The 18657-nt window shown below is 44.8% G+C and overlaps 1 protein-coding gene across 7 annotated transcripts in view; it reads right to left on the reverse strand.

Moving 5' to 3' along the window:
• Positions 1-18657, reverse strand: part of STRBP (spermatid perinuclear RNA binding protein) — a 482484-nt gene that overhangs the window by 263466 nt on the left and 200361 nt on the right. For all 7 annotated transcript variants that reach the window (XM_030207341.1, XM_030207340.1, XM_030207342.1 and 4 more), the window contains one exon: positions 2436-2601. In XM_030207341.1, the coding sequence (XP_030063201.1) occupies positions 2436-2601 (166 nt within the window). The remainder of the gene's footprint in view (positions 1-2435; positions 2602-18657) is intronic.

An 18657-nucleotide genomic window follows, 5' to 3' on the forward strand; every position in this document is an offset into this window, starting at 1 on the left:
TTTGAAGATGTTTGGCCTAACTTAGCAAGGCACTTCTTATATTTTTATAAAGTCATCTTTACTCAACAAAATGTCAACCATTTATTTGGTCTCAATAGGAATGCCATGAAGAACTATTACAAGTTGTCACGGTTGTGGCCGTGCCCTTATGTTCAGACTTACTGTTTCTCTGTGACCTCTCCAGTCTGCCTTTTTCCATATTGTTGTTCTTCCTGTAAGCCAAGCCTCACTTTGGTCTCCCTGATTCTCCTTCATTTCCTGTTGTTTTTTTTCCTGTTAACCAAGCCTCGCTTTGGTCTCCCTGCTTCTGCTTCATTTCCTACTTGAGACATCATCAGCAAGTCCTTTATAAGTACCTGGGAACTATCATGCTTTGCCTTTGCAAGAGGTCTCTTAATCTTGCGTTACCTGTTTAGATTATATCCATGCTTGGCTTTGTTCCTGAGTGTTTTGCTCCTGAAGGTCTGTGCTGTGTTTCTCTGAGTTTCGTGTTTCAATGCTTTCCTTTGTTTCTGCGAGTTTGCTTTTGAACCTTGATCCTGAAGGCATGGTTCTAGAGCCACACCCTGCCCTTGGTGTCTGTATCTGTTTGACTTCCCTAGGCTTCTGCTTTTAGTCTAGCCCTGCTTTGACTCTTGCTATAGTTAAGCTCTGTGTTTAAGCAAATCTCTGTGTTTAGCCAAGCTCTGTTCCTGTTTTCCCTGTTCTGTTTCCTGTGTGTGAGGTTCTTGTCTGTTTATTCTGAGTCTGTAGAAGCCAGCATCATACCTGATTACTTTGCTGCTATCCAGCTGTGGGTGCTGGTAAGCACATTGCTTCTTTGTTTGTTTGTCTTCCCTTAGTCTGCTTAACCTTTGCCTGCCATGTTTGCTTCCTGGCTCTTGAGCTCTGTTTCTGCCAAGTTCTGTTCCTGTGTGCGTTTGAGACAGGTTCTGCTCCTGCTCTATGTTTGAGCTAGTTCTGTCCCAGTTCCCTGCCAAGCCAAGTCCCTTTCAGTATCCTGTTCCAGCCAAGCCAAGCCCGTTCCAGAGTCCGGTTCCAGCTAAGTCAAGCCAAGCCTGTTTGAGAATCCGGTTCCAGCCAACCTGTTTGAGAATCCGGTTCCAGCCAAGCCTGTTTGAAAATCCTGAATCCTGTTCCAGCCAAGCCTGTTTGAGAATCTTGAATCCTGTTTGAGAATCCTGAATCCTGTTCCAGCCAAGCCTGTTTGAGAATCCTGTTACATTTGTACCCCGCGCTTTCCCTTGTCTTGCTTCTGTTACTCTTGTTGCCTAGCTCCTACCCTGTCTTACCTGTCTAGGTGTGCTTTGTCTTGTCTCTTTCAGTCTAGTCCTGTCCGGATCCAGTCCTTGCCTTGTCCTTTTCAGGACCCAGTTTTAATCTACTTCCGTGTTTTGCCTTGCATTTCTGGGTCCCAGTTTTAATCCAGTTCCGAGTCTTGCCTTGTCCTGTCTGGGTTCCAGTTCTGGCCCTTTGCCTTCTTTTCCTTGCCTTATTTATTTTATTTTAGTTACATTTGTACCCCGCACTTTCCCACTCATGGCAGGCTCAATGCAGCTTACATATACAGGTACTTATTTGTACCTGGGGCAATAGAGGGTTAAGTGACTTGCCCAGAGTCACAAGGAGCTGTGCCTGAAGTGGGAATCAAACTCAGTTCCCCCGAACCAGAGTCCACCACCCTAACCACTAGGCCACTCCTCCTTATCTGGATCCGGTTCTTGTGTTGTCCATTGTGTTTAGTTACCTCTGTCCTGCCTTGTTGAGTCTGTTAGTTTATCCTAGTCCAGTCTGTTCTGATTCCTGCCTGTGCCAGCCCAGGTGATTTGTCTGCCAAAGCTCCGGCTTTGGTCTAAGGGCTCACCATTCCTGACAGTTGTGACACAAGTGATCTGGAGATGACAAACTCCATTCAGAAGTATGCCATTAAAGAACCATGAATAATTTAAAGTTAATGATGACAGAATGCCCTGATTTAATCACTTTTTAACATGCTGGCTACTTTACATGACAAATTATTTTTGAGAAGTTCCAAACAGATTTGACAATCTATTCATGCTACAGCAGAAAATGGATATACTTCTCTCTCTCAAACCTAACATTTCAAACAGTTGTTTTACTAAAAAGATGACACCTACAGAGCAGGACAGAAATGGATCTTTTCCATTATGACTCTAGGATGCCATGTAAAATATTGTTCATGGAAGTATTTATCAAAAGGTTGAGAAAATGTTACCTTTTCTTTCTCATGTTCTCCAATGAACACAATTTAAATGTGCTATATTGCACAGTTAACACACTGCTGTTTGTGCCTTCACAGATGGTATTCTGCTTAGTACCAAATTCATTACCACCTTTACTTACTGCAGATTTAGCAGAAAATGCCTTTGCAGTGCTATTAATCATAATGACATAACACTCCTAAATTAACTCACCTGAATTTGAACTGGAAGATTGTCTTTGACTGCATTTAATAATTTCTCTGTAGGCTTTTCTTTGCACATGAGAACAAGCTCCAAATCCATATCATTTTTTATAAGCAAGCCTTTCGCAACCAAGCCAATCCTCATGACACCACACAAGATCCGATCACTTTGTTCCCTGAAAATATATTTCTCAATTACCATCACACTGTACATTAGATTTATCTACATTTGTTTTTTTCTATAAAGAACAATTATGTTTCTACAAACTATACAACAACATAAACAGATGCCAACAAGTAGCATCAAAGATAGCAAAGTTACTCACCTGTAGCAGATGTTCTCTAAGGACAGCAGAACATGTATTCTCATATATGAATGACATCATCTAATGTACAAAAATCACAACTGGAGGATGTAACAATAACTACCCCTGTGCTCACATATAATAATTCCTGGTCACAGGTATAAATGTATTACAACACTCACTATTTGTTACTCACACTATCAAACATACAAACCATTGTACACTACAAAATCTTTTAGCGAAGGGATAACAAACCAAATTCCTACTGATATGGTGCTTCTGATGCAGCCTGGTGTGGATACTACCCAGTGTTCTGGCAGCATTACATTATGACTGCACGTGCCTTCCTGCCCAACGTGAGGATGCGGGACCAGCAGTACAATTCAAAGGTAAAAGAATACAACTCCTAGGGGGAGTGGGAAGGGATGCGAGAATACATGTGTTTCTGTCCTCAGAGAACACCTGCTACAGGTGAGTAACTTTGCTTTCTCCGAGGACGAGTGGGACATTGTTTCTCACATATGGTAATCCCTAGCTACTAGGCTGACTGAAAAAATAAATAAATAAACAAATCAAGGACATTAGGGACTTGCAATAGCAAGGCCAACCAGAAAACAATCAACCTTAACTTATTTACAGTCTTGCTCTGAGGCTGCAGTCTAGAACACAACAAAAAATAGACTGAGGAAGGGGGTGGGGAAGCTGGACTCTAGACACCAAACAAATTCTGCAGAAATGTTGTGTTGGGCATTCTGTTCAAGACAGTAATGAGATGTGAATGTGTGGACTGACAACCATGTTGCAGCTTTGTGAATCTCTTCAATAAAGACTGATCTCAAGTGGGCAACAGATGTAGCCATGGTTCTGACACTGTGAGCCATGACATGTCTCTCAAGAGTCAGTCTAGACTGGGCATAAGAAATACAATCTGTCAGTCAATTTGATAGTGTGTGTGTTCACCGATAGCTGCCCCCATTCTGTTTGGGTCTAAGGAAACAAAAATCTGGGTGGACTGTCTATGGGTATTATTCCGCTCCAGTTAGAAAGCTAAGGCTTGCTTGAAGTCCAAGTGTGTAGTGTGTTTTTGCCTGGATTGGTATAATGTTTTGGGGAAAAAGTTGGAAGAACTACCGACTGATTAAGATGAAAATCCAAAATCACCTTCAGAAGGATCTTAGGTGTATGAAGGATCACTCTGTTATAAAGGAATCTCATATAAGGTGATCAGCTTCTAGGGCCTGAAGCTCGCTGACGCTGTGTGCTGAAGTGACTGTCACTAGGAACACAACTTTACAAGACAAGAACTTCAGATGGTAAGTGTCTAGTGGCTGAAAAGGAGTGTGATGGAGCTTATAGGATGTTGCCACTTTCCCTTAAGAACACTCACTCAAAGTGTCAGGGCCACGTTAAAAGCCTAGTCCCGTCCAAGAGGGAAGTGACATGGGAGGGTTGAAGATAGGAAGGCATGGGTTCAGGTTAAGGAGGCCCAGAGAGAAGCAGCAATGCCCACTGTAGACACTGCCACTCTGAAGCTAAGAACCTGGAACCATTATGTTCAGGTAGGTCAAGTTCAACTTGGAACCCTGAAGAGTTTATGTTTTGACCTGACCAGCTGCAGGCCAGCCTTGTGTACCTGCTAGAGACTATGCTGGTAACTCTGGATCCAGGGACCAGGCCAGAGACAAGTAAGAATTGCTGCTGAGCCAAGAGACATTCATGTTTGCTGAGGACACTGTTATGTTTACAGAAATAGCTTTGAGTATTACTTCCTCCGTTCCTGTGAAGTGAACAGGAGCCCTTTAATAAATATTACTTGTTGCTCCCATAACTTGCTTGCTGAATGTGTGTGGATTCTTTTACCTGGCTCCATGGCCTGCCCTCGCTCACGTTTCCACAAGGAGCTTTCATCAGCTGGGTGAGGATGACAATGAGGTCCCATGACACTGTAGGAGGTTTGATCGAGGGCTTAGTCAAAAGCAAATCTCTGATGAATTAAACAACTACAGGCTGTACAGAGATGGACTTACCCTCCACACGGTGATAGTAAGTGCCAATAACACTGAGGTGAACCCTCACAAAGTTGGTTTTAAGACCAGACTCAGAGGTATAGGAAGCATTCAGGTAGTTTTTATGTAGGACAGATAAAAGGACTAAGGCTCTGCCCTCACACCAGACAACAAACCTCTTCCATTTAAAACTATATGACTCTTATTGGAATCTTTCCTGGAAGCAAGCAGGATTTTGGAGACACCTTCCTGTAGCTGAAGAGCTGCTGTTCTACTCTCAACATCAAAGCTGCAAGGGCTGGGGACTGAAGGTTGGAATGCAGAAGAGATCCCTTGTTCTGAGTGATGAAGGATGGAAAGCAGTCCAGTCTCTATGGGTCTTCGGAGGCTAACTACAGAAGCAGAGAAAACCATACTTGTCTTGGCTAAAAAGGCACAATGAGATTCATGGCTCCTTGGCCCTGTTTTGAGTTTCAGCAAAGTCTTCCCCACAACAGATATTGAAGGATACACATACAGGAGTCCTCTCCCCCAGTGCAGGAGGAAGGCATCCGATGCTAGTCTGCTATGTGACCTGGGCCTAGAGCAAAACTGAGGGCCTTTATTGTTGAAGTGGTGAAAGATCCACCAAGGGGGTGCCCCACACTTGGAGGTCTGCTTAGCAGTAACCATGTTCAGAAACCACTTGTGAGGTTGCATCACCCTACTCAAGTCTGCTCATCAGGCTGTTGTCTTTCCCTGTCAGATATGTGACTCTGAGTATCATGCCCTGGGCAGAGGCCTAACACCACATACCAACAGCTTCTTGACACAACGGTAGGATCCTGTGCCTCTCTGCTTGCTCACATAGTATACTGCAACTTAATTGTTTGGATGAGAACAATTTGATTTCTGAAAGCCTTTAGAAAGCTCCAAGTTGCATGCAAATCCAGGATATTTATGTAAAGGGAAGTCTTCTGACTAGACCACCAGCTCTGAGTGTGAAGCTCACCTACATGAGCCCCCAGCCCAGGTTGGATGCATCTGTTGTCAGCTTTGTGTGTGGAGGAGGAATTTGGAATGGAAGTCCCAAGGCCAGGTTGGACTGAATGGCCGAGATTACATCTGCTAGGTTCCCCAAGGCCTGAGATCACTGGGAAGCTAGGGTCCACCGAGATGATTCTATCAAATGGAGGTGTGCCATGGCAATTATGTGTACTGTGGAGGCCATGTTTTTCCAATGCTTTTCCTACATCTAGGGCAGCATTTTCCAACCAGTGTGTGTGCTGCGGCTGCTTCCTAGGTATGCTGCGGAGATCCCATGAGGATCCCGTCTACAGAGATATGCTACATCTTCCACCTGAGCTGCACGCACCCTGCCCAAACCAGCATATTTCACCCGCGCCTCTCCCTCGAGGTCCGCCAATTTTTTTATTTCTTTCCTCCTCCCCCAAATGCTCTTCCAACCTTCTCATTCAGTACCAGCAGTGTCAGCTATCAAAACAGGCCGATCCTGGAAGCTTTCTTTCTGCAGTTCTCACCTCCTCTGATGCAAATTCCTGTTCCCACATAGGCAGGAGCTGCAGAAACAAGCTTCAGGAAGCAACCTGCCTGGATGGATCGTCGATGCTGCTGGCACTAATGAGAAGGTTGGAAAAGAGGGAGAGGAGGAAAGTCATAAAAATCGTTGCTGAACCTTGAGGGGAAGGGGCATAGGTGGAAGGTGCTAGTTCAGGAATGGGAGGGAGCATGGGTGGAAGATACTGGTTTGGGGGGGGGGGGGCACTGGTGTGGGTGGAAGATGCCAGAGAAGAGAGAGGGCAAGGATGGAAGATGCTGGTTCTGGAGGGGGAGCATGGCTGGTTGATGCATAGACTTGGGGGGGGGGGGTGGAGAGAAAGGCGAAAAATGTTTCCTATCAGCTGAGCAAAGCAGTACAAGGTGGGCAAGAAAGCAAAGGCCTGACCATGAGGCAGGGAGGGAGAGAGATGCTGGGGAGGGGGAGGTGACCTGAAGATATGATACAGATTGGATAAAGTAGTGAGAAAGAGAGTGGGAGAGAGGCTGGAGTAATGGAGGGAGGGAGAGAGAGAGATGCTGGGGGTGGGGGGTGGGAACGCAGGTGAGCAGAGGGAAGAGTGGAAAAATCGCTGGACCCAAATATGGAAGAGAAAAATCAAGAGAGATGCCTGCCCTTGGATGGGACTCAGGGCTAGGGAATCAGAGCAGAAGACGACTGGGAATTGGGGACTGAGTTGAGGAGTGTTTGGGGGGGGGAGGGGGGAATGTCATAAATAAATAAAATGTGGCCTAACAGCCTCAACATCTGCTGGATTTTCAGGGTGATAGTTTAATACCTCGGACCTAGGATCTGGGAGGAAAACCAGGGCTTGGACTGTGTCTCTCAGGACTCCAATCACTACGAAGGGAGGATGTGGGACTTTGGGTGATTTATCACAAACCCTAGAAATTCCAGTACCCGAATGGTTCTCTGCATGAAAACCTGTGCTCCTTCCTTGGATGAGCTCTTGATCAGTCAATCATCCAGACAGGGAAACAAATGCACCCTTAGTCTGCGTAGATACACTGCGACCAGGGCAAAACATTTTGTAAAAACTTGGGGGGAGGGGGCGGATGTAAGGTCAAAAGGCAGTACGTGGTACTGGCAATGGTGCTAAGGTACTTGAAATCGGAGATATTTTTCTGTGGCTGGGAAGCATTCGGATGTGAGTATAAGAATCCAATCCAACGACCTCTTCCGCCTTGTCCTCAAAAAGATTCTCTCCTCAGCAGGGGACGTCCATTAGTTTTTCCTGAACAGCTGGTTCTAGGTCTGACACATGCAGCCAGGCAAGTCTGTGCATACCAATACCCAATATAAAAAGCCTAAACACCAGATCGAAAGCATCATAGGTTGTTCAGGCCCAGTGCTTTCAGCACTTATTTGACTACTAGCTCACAGAGTTCTGCAGCCTTATCTGAGGGCAGAGAGTCTGCATACCCCGACACACTGTGCAAGTAAATGCTCAGGTAGAGATGGTAGCAAGACACAAGCATAGAGGCTTGGTGAACCTTCCTTCCTAAAGACTCCAAGGTCTTGGTATCTCATCCTGGGAGTGCCAAGGCTTGGGTTCTAGAATTCTTAGCTTTTTGAGAGCAGATTCGGCCATCATAGAATGGTGGGGCAGTTGGGGCTTCTTGAATCTGGGAGCCTTCTGGACTCTATACATTGAGTCTGTCTTCTTAGGAACCAACAGAGAGGGGTCTCCCAATTCTTCATTTGTGTTTGCCACAGGACATCATGCACGGGAACTGTCACGGCTTCCTTAGGGGGATCCTCTTCATCAAGAATGTCCAAAATAGAAGCTATCTCCAAATGAAATGGGATGGCCCTAGCTATTTCCTTCAAAAAGCCAAGAGACCTCCTTGATAGCAGTGCACCCCCATTGTCCAATGTAGCTCCTCCAGTTGTAAGGACCGATGTCAATCTGTCTCAGAAATGCCAAAAAGACTCTTGCTTCTCTGGGCGCTGGTCCTCTCTATTTTGAGTCCATTTCTGCATTTTCAAACACAGAACAAAATTACAGGCCTTGTGGTCAAGTGACAGACACGAGTTATGAGGGTCCGTCCCAGATATGACTCTGTTACACCTAGAGCACCACTTAAACCCACTGGGAGTTTCATGTGATAGCGATAAAAAATAGCCATTGTGAAATCAAATGGCTCAATTATGAGAGATGAAGAAATCTAATTAAAAGAAAAAACTACCCTGGCCAGTGTTTAGGCTTAAGAGGGCCTCAGGAGCCAAAAATAAAAATAAAAAATTTAAATTTGCTAAAAACTACATAAAGAGGTAGGCAGAAATTATTAAGAAAACAAAATTTATGAGAAAAAGTCCATTCACTACGAGAGAAAATACTTGAAAAAAATACAAAATATATGAAGCACTGAGGACAGATCATTGAACATGACCTCTCTGCTCCGCAGAAAATGAAGACTGCTGGTCCAGCACGCTCACGTCAGGCAGGAAGGCACTCATTCATGTGCTGTGTGATACTGTCAAAAACTTCTTAAAGATAGAAAACACTAGGTAGTGTCCCCACTTGGCTTTGTCAGGTGACATCACCTGCATATGAGAAACAATGTTCTGCTTGTACTCAGAGATTATACACATTTGACTTTGATGGAACATCCAAGACTTTTAAACTAACAGAAAACAATGAAGATAATAAATATTCAAGTTTCAGATTAAGGGCAACAATATAAAGGGAACAGCAAAAGGTCATACCTGACTATTCCGTTTTTATCTTCCTATTCCCAAACCCACTATCAGCATTCTGCCCCGATTTTAATTCTTTTCTAGTTTCTGTTTTAATTATAAACCACATAGATAACTATTTTATCTTGATATACCATGTATCAAAACATAACATACATACTCATAAGGTAGTACTCTTGGTACACGGTTCATGTATGTGATATACTACCGTTACAACTAAAGCAGTTTACATGTTATACTTTTTCTGTCCCTAGTGGGTTCACAATCTTAAATTTTTGTACTTGGGGCAATGGAGGTTTAGGTGACTTACCCAGAGTCACAAGGAGCTGACCTGGGAACTGAACCCAGTTCCACAGGTTCTCAGCCCTCTGCACTAACCATTAGGCTACTGCTGATATGCTACAAGAACATTAGTAAAATTAAATAGCCCTCAGATTGTCTTAGTAAAAAATTATAGCTGGTAGTGTTAAAATAACATCATAATCCAACCATATGCCAAAATGTTACAAGACGACAAGACCTGGAAGATATTTTCTTATAAAACTACAGAGATGACGGCAGATAAGGACAAAAAAATAATCAACTGCAAACAGGCTAAAAGCATGGCATTTTCAGAATGTTTATAGATAATAATTTAAAAGTTGTTTTAAAGAATGCTGGCATTTAATGCTATGCTGTTTTGCTATTCATGTTGAATTTTAAATTGTGCCTGCTTAGGTATTTATTAGAGATGGCAGAGCAAAGATGAGAAAATAAAATAAACTGGCTTTTCTAGTCTGCCAAGTTTCCCCCTCCTCTCTAGTTCTGGGTATAGAGCATATAAATTCTCATTTTCAGACCAATACCTGCTTCCTATCCTCAATTCTTTTTCACCAGCCTCTCAACCCCATTTCTACCATTTCCTGTCACATCTGTCTCAAACATGTTTGGATTTGTTATACTATATTTTCCTCTATTATCTGCTTTATGTCGGTAGAATGGGCTGTAGGCAAACATCTTCAGGCCCTTACCATGGACTTTCATTCACTCTACCTTTGCCCCTCCCCCACCCACCTTCCCCGGTCTGCAGAAATAGCAACTCTACATGTATTCCAAGATTGGCATTGGAAGAAGGGTACAGTCCCAATCTGGTTCTAACAGTAATATTTCCTCCCAGACCAATGCCACATGCTCAGCAGGCCAGCACCCATACAGAAGCTGAATACAAGCTAAGTGAACAGCATACAGTACATGCTATCACCCTGCATGTGTTCACAAGGGATCTCAAACAAACAGGACACTCACAAACACCTTATTATATACAGGTGAATGTAAAATGTCCTACATTGTTACTCACTGTCCTTTCAGGTTTTTAATGTTGGAAAGAAAAATTGTTCTCGAAGGAAACCTGCTTATAATTGTTTCCTTCTGGAACAAGTTATTCAAAGTCGTTAACTCACGACAGGATTGTGAAAAATTACAGAAGGCCCTTACGAGTCTGGGAGACTGGGTGGCTAAATGGCAGATGACGTTTAATGTGAGCAAGAGCAAGGTGATGCATGTGGGAAAAAAGAACCCGAATTATAGCTACGTCATGCAAGGTTCCACGTTAGGAGTTACAGACCAAGAAAGGGATCTGGGTGTCATCGTCGATAATACACTGAAACCTTCTGCTCAGTGTGCTGCCGCGGCCAGGGAAGCGAATAGAATGTTGGGTATTATTAGGAAAGGTATGGAAAACAGGTGTGAGGATGTTATAATGCCGTTGTATTGCTCCATGGTGCATCTTGAGTATTGTGTTCAATTCTGGTCGCCGCATCTCAAGAAAGATATAGTAGAATTGGAAAAGGTGCAGCAAAGGGCGACTAAAATGATAGCGGGGATGGGACGACTTCCCTATGAAGAAAGACTAAGGAGGCTAGGGCTTTTCAGCTTGGAGAAGAGATGGCTGAGGGGAGACATGATAGAGGTATATAAAATAATGAGTGGCGTGGAACAGGTGGATGTGAAGCATCTGTTCACGCTTTCCAAAAATACTAGGACTAGGGGGCATGCGATGAAACTACAGTGTAGTAAATTTAAAACAAATCGGAGAAAATATTTCTTCACCCAACGCATAATTAAACTCTGGAATTCATTGCCGGAGAACGTGGTGAAGGCGGTTAGCTTAGCAGAGTTTAAAAAGGGGTTAGACGGTTTCCTAAAGAAAAAGTCCATAAACCACTACTAAATGGACTTGGGAAAAATCCACAATTCCAGGAATAACATGTATAGAATGTTTGTACGTTTGGTAAGCTCGCCAGGTGCCCTTGGCCTGGATTGGCTGCTGTCGTGGACAGGATGCTGGGCTCAATGGACCCTTGGTCTTTTCCCAGTGTGGCATTACTTATGTACTTATGTACTTATGTAATTTTTCTTTCCAACGTTAAAAACCTGAAAGGACATGGCATTATGAATTCAAAATATGGCAGTCCGATTGATTTTTTCCCACTTAAAAAGTTTTGACAGTATCTCAGCTTATTACATTATTTTACACTGGCTTCCTACTAAAGCCAGAGTGCAGTTTAAATTTTTTGTCTTATCTATAAAATCTTGTTTGGCCTCACACCAACATATGAGTACTTCTCATTTGTGAATACTGGTTGAATTCACCATTCAAAGACTTAATTTTTTTTCAGTTTTCCTTCTATGAAGGGTAAGAAAAGATTAAGGATAACTGATTCTCTTTTTTTCATTTCAAGCTGCTAAGCAAGGAATAGAACTTACTGAAATTATATGTCTCTTTTAATTACCTAGATTTTAGGAGGCAACTAAAAACCTTATTATTTTTGTAAATTTGTTCTGAAATCATGTTAAATTGAAACTGATTGTGGTTCTGAGATAGAATTATTGATGTAATGTACTCTCCAGTTATTGTCTGGTTTTCTGTTTCTGTAATCTGCTTAGAACCTAACCCTTACCGTTCAGTGAATCCAGACTGCCCCAATTTGACTGCCCCTATCGGACCGACCGTTCACTTGTCTATTAGATTGTAAGCTCTTTGAGCAGGGACTGTCTCTCTTTGTTAAATTGTACAGCGCTGCGTAACCCTAGTAGCGCTCTAGAAATGTTAAGTAGTAGAACCAATTAAGTACAAGTGCACTATAAATGCTAATGTAATGTAATGAATGTTTTCTATTATAGATTCGTATAAGAGGTTCACCGCCGCTGTCTTGACTTTCTTTCATCTTAAGCTGTTCTTGACCCACTCCAATCTGGCTTTTGCCCTCTTCATTCAACCGAAACTGCACTTACAGTGGTGGAAATAAGTATTTGATCCCTTGCTGATTTTGTAAGTTTGCCCACTGACAAAGACATGAGCAGCCCATAATTGAAGGGTAGGTTATTGGTAACAGTGAGAGATAGCACATCACAAATTAAATCCGGAAAATCACATTGTGGAAAGTATATGAATTTATTTGCATTCTGCAGAGGGAAATAAGTATTTGATCCCCCACCAACCAGTAAGAGATCTGGCCCCTACAGACCAGGTAGATGCTCCAAATCAACTCGTTACCTGCATGACAGACAGCTGTCGGCAATGGTCACCTGTATGAAAGACACCTGTCCACAGACTCAGTGAATCAGTCAGACTCTAACCTCTACAAAATGGCCAAGAGCAAGGAGCTGTCTAAGGATGTCAGGGACAAGATCATACACCTGCACAAGGCTGGAATGGGCTACAAAACCATCAGTAAGACGCTGGGCGAGAAGGAGACAACTGTTGGTGCCATAGTAAGAAAATGGAAGAAGTACAAAATGACTGTCAATCGACAAAGATCTGGGGCTCCACGCAAAATCTCACCTCGTGGGGTATCCTTGATCATGAGGAAGGTTAGAAATCAGCCTACAACTACAAGGGGGGAACTTGTCAATGATCTCAAGGCAGCTGGGACCACTGTCACCACGAAAACCATTGGTAACACATTACGACATAACGGATTGCAATCCTGCAGTGCCCGCAAGGTCCCCCTGCTCCGGAAGGCACATGTGACGGCCCGTCTGAAGTTTGCCAGTGAACACCTGGATGATGCCGAGAGTGATTGGGAGAAGGTGCTGTGGTCAGATGAGACAAAAATTGAGCTCTTTGGCATGAACTCAACTCGCCGTGTTTGGAGGAAGAGAAATGCTGCCTATGACCCAAAGAACACCGTCCCCACTGTCAAGCATGGAGGTGGAAATGTTATGTTTTGGGGGTGTTTCTCTGCTAAGGGCACAGGACTACTTCACCGCATCAATGGGAGAATGGATGGGGCCATGTACCGTACAATTCTGAGTGACAACCTCCTTCCCTCCGCCAGGGCCTTAAAAATGGGTCGTGGCTGGGTCTTCCAGCACTACAATGACCCAAAACATACAGCCAAGGCAACAAAGGAGTGGCTCAGGAAGAAGCACATTAGGGTCATGGAGTGGCCTAGCCAGTCACCAGACCTTAATCCCATTGAAAACTTATGGAGGGAGCTGAAGCTGCGAGTTGCCAAGCGACAGCCCAGAACTCTTAATGATTTAGAGATGATCTGCAAAGAGGAGTGGACCAAAATTCCTCCTGACATGTGTGCAAACCTCATCATCAACTACAGAAGACGTCTGACCGCTGTGCTTGCCAACAAGGGTTTTGCCACCAAGTATTAGGTCTTGTTTGCCAGAGGGATTAAATACTTATTTCCCTCTGCAGAATGCAAATAAATTCATATACTTTCCACAATGTGATTTTCCGGATTTAATTTGTGATGTGCTATCTCTCACTGTTACCAATAACCTACCCTTCAATTATGGGCTGCTCATGTCTTTGTCAGTGGGAAAACTTACAAAATCAGCAAGGGATCAAATACTTATTTCCACCACTGTATGTTATGATTGGTGTCTGAACCCCTCTCAAACTTACCTCTTGCCTGGGGGTCAGCTTCTTAGCTGGCTTCTGTTTCTTTTGTCTGTCCTTTCTGAGCTGGCTCTGTCTCTCTGTGCTGGCAGCTTCCAGCAGCATGGGGTTAATTGTTTTACTTTACTACAGCTGTGTGGGTGGACTGAGTTAGCTCTACCTCTCTTTGGGTGTACTGGCTTCAAGTGCTTCACGGTGTTGCATTGGTGTGGGTTGGGCCTCTCTGGGTCAGTGTGCTTTTGCCTAGGTCTAGGGAGTGTGACATCATCAGGGAGGGCCTTGATAAGGAAGTGGTGTTGTTTCCTTCAGAGCCTTTGCAACAGTGGTGTTTGCTTTAGGTAGGGTGGTGCAGTGTGCACTTCTGACTTTGTGTCTAGTTTCCCTGCTTGCTTTTGCTAAGGGCCAGGTTAGTGTTAGTGCAGTGTGCACTGGTGTCTGTGTGTTTAGCTTTCCTGCTTTTCACTTTGGTTCCCCTGCTTTTCCCTCTTGGTTTTGGAAGCATTGCTGTGTGTAGGGCTTTGGAAGCTCTGTTGCTGATAGAAGTACTTCAGGGTTTGGGGTTGTTAGGAACACTGCAGAGTTTGCTGTTAGAAGTACTTCTGGTGTTTGTGCTATTGGGAGCATTGCAGTCTTTGCTGTTGGTGTTTGGTGATTTAGAATCACTCTTGGCTTATGTGTTAGCTTCCCTGCTTTTTCCTTGTGGCTCCCCGTCTTCCCTTTTAGTGCTAGGAGCTCTTCTGCTTGCTTGCCAGAGTAGTGCTTAGGAAGCACCGTGTTAGTTTTGTTTCTAGCTTGCTAGAGCAGTGCTTAGGTAGCTTGTTAGTTTTGTGTTTAGCTTGTTAGTGTAGAGCTCTGCTTGTAGCTTGGTGCTTAGTAGCACCTGTGTTAGCTTTGTGTTTAGTTCCCTGCTCTGTTAGTTTAGGGCTTAGGAAGTCCCTTTCTTGAGCAGGGCTTAGGAGCTCCTGTTTAGTATAGGGCTTAGGAAGTCCTTTTGTCAGTTTACTGTTAGGAACACTCCTGCTGGTTTAGGGCTTGGGAGCACATAGATCAGTTTAGGTTTAGGAGCACTTCTGTTTCCAGTCCTGGTCCCTGTGTCATTCGGTATCCAGTAATTCCTGCCGGCTACTCTAACCCAGGAGCTCAACTCCTGGGGGGCTTAGTAGCTAAGTGCAGGTGAAGCTGTGTGGACCAGTCCGGTGTCCTCCAGTCTGGGGGATTCCAGTCCAGTGTTCCAGTCTGGGGGGGTTCCAGTCCTGTGTCCTCCAGTCCGGGGAATTCCAGTCCAGTGTTCCAGTCCGTGTGTTCCGGCTCGCTGGGCAGTGCCTGCAGTCCCTGCCAGTGTCGGTGTGCTTGCCCAGCGTTGGTTGGTGGGTTTTGCCTGCTGCTGTCGCTCCACGTCAGCAGCCCAAGGGCTCACATTTGCTCCAGAGCCCAGCCCCGCGGGCTCTGAACCTGAGAACCTGACAACTTACAAAAGTTTCCAAAGACCTGTTACTGGCCAAATCCAAAGGTCTCTATTCTATCCTCATCCTTCTCGATCTATCCGCCGCTTTTGACACTGTTGATCACAGCTTACTCCTTGATACGTTGTCTTCACTTGGATTCCAGGGCTCTGTTCTTTCCTGGTTGTTCTCCTACCTCTCGCTTTGCACCTTTAGTGCACACTCTGGTGGATCCTCTTCCACTTCTATCCCACTACCAATCGGTGTACTTCAGGGTTTTGTTCTCGGTCCTCTCCTGTTCTCCATCTACACTTCTTCCCTTGGCTCTCTGATATCATTCCATTGCTTTCAATACCATCTCTACGCTAATATAGTAAAAGTTGTGTGAGTGCTCATATGTTTAATATATGAGTAAATGTTTGTCCATGTCATTTATTTTTATCTGTTTCCCATGATGATACTGTAACCCTTGGCCTCCTATGGCAGTTTTTGCTTACAGAAGACAGGCTGGGGAACACCTTCAGGTATAAGGAGTTTGAATAAAAATTGAGTAATTCCTCCCTTATTCAGAAAATTAGGGTTCTGGGATGCTGATCCATCGTAGCAAAACAGATTGGTATAAGAGAATATCCTGAACACTCCTCTATCAGTCTCACAACAAAAACAGTCAGAGAGGCAGGTATATAATCCACAGCAAATAAGTTTACTAGAGGGTACTGGGTTTAACTCAAAAGAACAGAAACAACAGTTATTTTAGTTTTTGTCTATTAGATTGTAAGCTCTTTGAGCAGGGACTGTCTTTCTTCTATGCTTGTGCAGCGCTGCGTACGCCTTGTAGCGCTATAGAAATGCTAAATAGTAGTAGTAGTAGTACGCTGATGACTCCCAGATCTACCTCTCTACCCCCGAAATCTCAACCAGCATCCAGACCAATGTATCAGCCTGCCTATCTGATATCGCTGCCTGGATGTCTCAACATCATCTGAAATTTAACATGGCCAAAACCGAGCTTCTCATCTTTCCCCCTAAACCCACCTCTCCTCTCCCCCCTTTCTATATTTCTGTGGATGGCACTCTCATTCTCCCTGTCTCATCAGCTCGTAACCTTGGGGTCATCTTCGACTCCTCTCTCTCCTTCTCTGCTCACATTCAGCAGATTGCCAAAACCTGTCATTTCTTTCTCTATAATATCAGCAAAATCCGTCCCTTCCTCTCTGAGCACTCTACCAGAACCCTTATCCACACTCTTATCACCTCTCGCCTAGATTAATGCAACCTGCTTCTCACCGGCTTCCCACTTAGCCAATTCCCTCCTCTTCAATCAGTCCAAAACTTTGCTGCGCAACTCATTTTCTGCCAGAGTCAATATGCCCACATTAGCCCTTTCCTCAAGTCACTTCACTGGCTCCCTATCCGTTTCCGCATTCAATTCAAACTTCTTTTACTGACCTATAAGTGCATTCACTCTACCGCTCCCCAGTACCTCTCCACTCTTGTCTCTCCCTACGCCCCCCCTCGGGTACTCCGTTCTGTGGATAAATTTCTCTTGTCTGTCCCCTTCTCCTCTACTGCTAATTCCAGACTCCGTTCCTTTTATCTCGCGCACCTCACGCCTGGAATAGACTTCCCGAGCCTGTATGTCTAGCCCCGGCTTTGGCCGTTTTCAAGTCCAGGCTAAAAACCCACCTCTAACGCTGCTTTTGACTCCTAACCACTACTCACTTGCCCTGTAACCTTTTATCCCCACCTCTTTGTTGTTCTGTTTGTTTGCCTGTCCTATTTAGATTGTGAGCTCTTTGAGCAAGGACTGTCTTTTCATGTATGGTGCACAGCGCTGCGTATGCCTTGTAGTGCTATAGAAGTGATAAGTAGTAGTAGTAGGAGGAGGAGGAGGATGTTTAAGGGAAATATAAGTGAAGAGTGCATGAGATGGGATATATAGTGTTGTGTGTGTGCATGAGCAGGTAGGTATATCTGTGTATGTGGGGGCAGAGCATAAGGTAAAATTATGTATCATACCTGATAATTTTCTTTCCATTAATCATAGCTGATCAATCCATAGACTGGTGGGTTGTGTCCATCTACCAGCAGGTGGAGATAGAGAGCAAACTTTTGCCTCCCTATATGTGGTCATGTGCTGCCGGAAACTCCTCAGTATGTCGATATCCAAGCTCCATCCGCAGGACTCAGCACTTAGAGAATTACACCCACGAAGGGACACTCTGCCCAGCTCACCACCGCCGAAACGGGGGAGGGGAATTAACCCAGCTCATCCCCACACAAGTGGGGGAGGGGAATCCGTCCAGCTCATCCCCGCGGAGCGGGGGAGGGACACCACACCCGCCGATGCGGGGGGATCTGGCTTATCCTGCTACCGCAACCGCGGGAGGAGCTGACTGACCCTAACACCGCCGAAGCGGGAGGGGTACAAAGCTGCCCTACAGCCGCACGAAGCGGGAGGGAGTGCCGGCAGAATTTAAATCTCAATCCAGCCCCGTAAAACGGAGGGGAGAGGAATGCAGCAGCTCACTGTAACACAAACTCGTCTCAACTCTTGAAGAATCCAAGTGAAAGAAGAACTTGAACACGAAGTCCTCCTGAAGTAACTGAAGGCTAAACTTGAACCTAAAATTCAACCAGAATATAAACAGTACAGATATCTGGGAGGGGCTATGGATTGATCAGCTATGATTAATGGAAAGAAAATTATCAGGTATGATTCATAATTTTACCTTCCATATCATCAAGCTGATCAATCCATAGACTGGTGGGATGTACCGAAGCAGTACTCACCCAGGGCGGGACATAGAAATCCCTGACCGCAACACTGAAGCTCCAAACCGGGCCTCCGCCCGAGCAGCCACAGTCAAGCGGTAATGCCTGGCAAAGGTATGGGCCTTCCCCGCGGCCACCTAAGCTGCTGCAATGGCTTCCTTGCCCATCTTGCCACTGTAGGCTTAGAATCCTGCAGACCCTTACGAAGACCTGTAAACAGGACAAACAGATGATCCGATTTCCGGAAATCATTGGTCACTTCCAAGTATCTGATGATGACTCGTCTCACATCCAGAAATTGAGAGCAGAGTATTCCTCTGGGTAGACCTCCCTACGAAAGGAAGGGAGACAGAGCTGCTGAATCACATGGAAGCGAAAAACAATCTTGGGCAGGAAGGAAGGTACTGTGCGAATAGTCACTCCTGCCTCAGTGAACTGCAGAAAAAGCTCTCGACATGAGAGTGCCTGGAGCTCGGAAACTCTTCTGGCTGAAGAGGTAGCCACCAAAAAGACTGCTTTCAACGTCAGGTCTTTCAGAGATGCCCTCGA

Source organism: Microcaecilia unicolor, chromosome 6, assembly GCF_901765095.1.
Source record: "Microcaecilia unicolor chromosome 6, aMicUni1.1, whole genome shotgun sequence".
NCBI classification, from domain to species: Eukaryota; Metazoa; Chordata; class Amphibia; order Gymnophiona; family Siphonopidae; genus Microcaecilia; species Microcaecilia unicolor.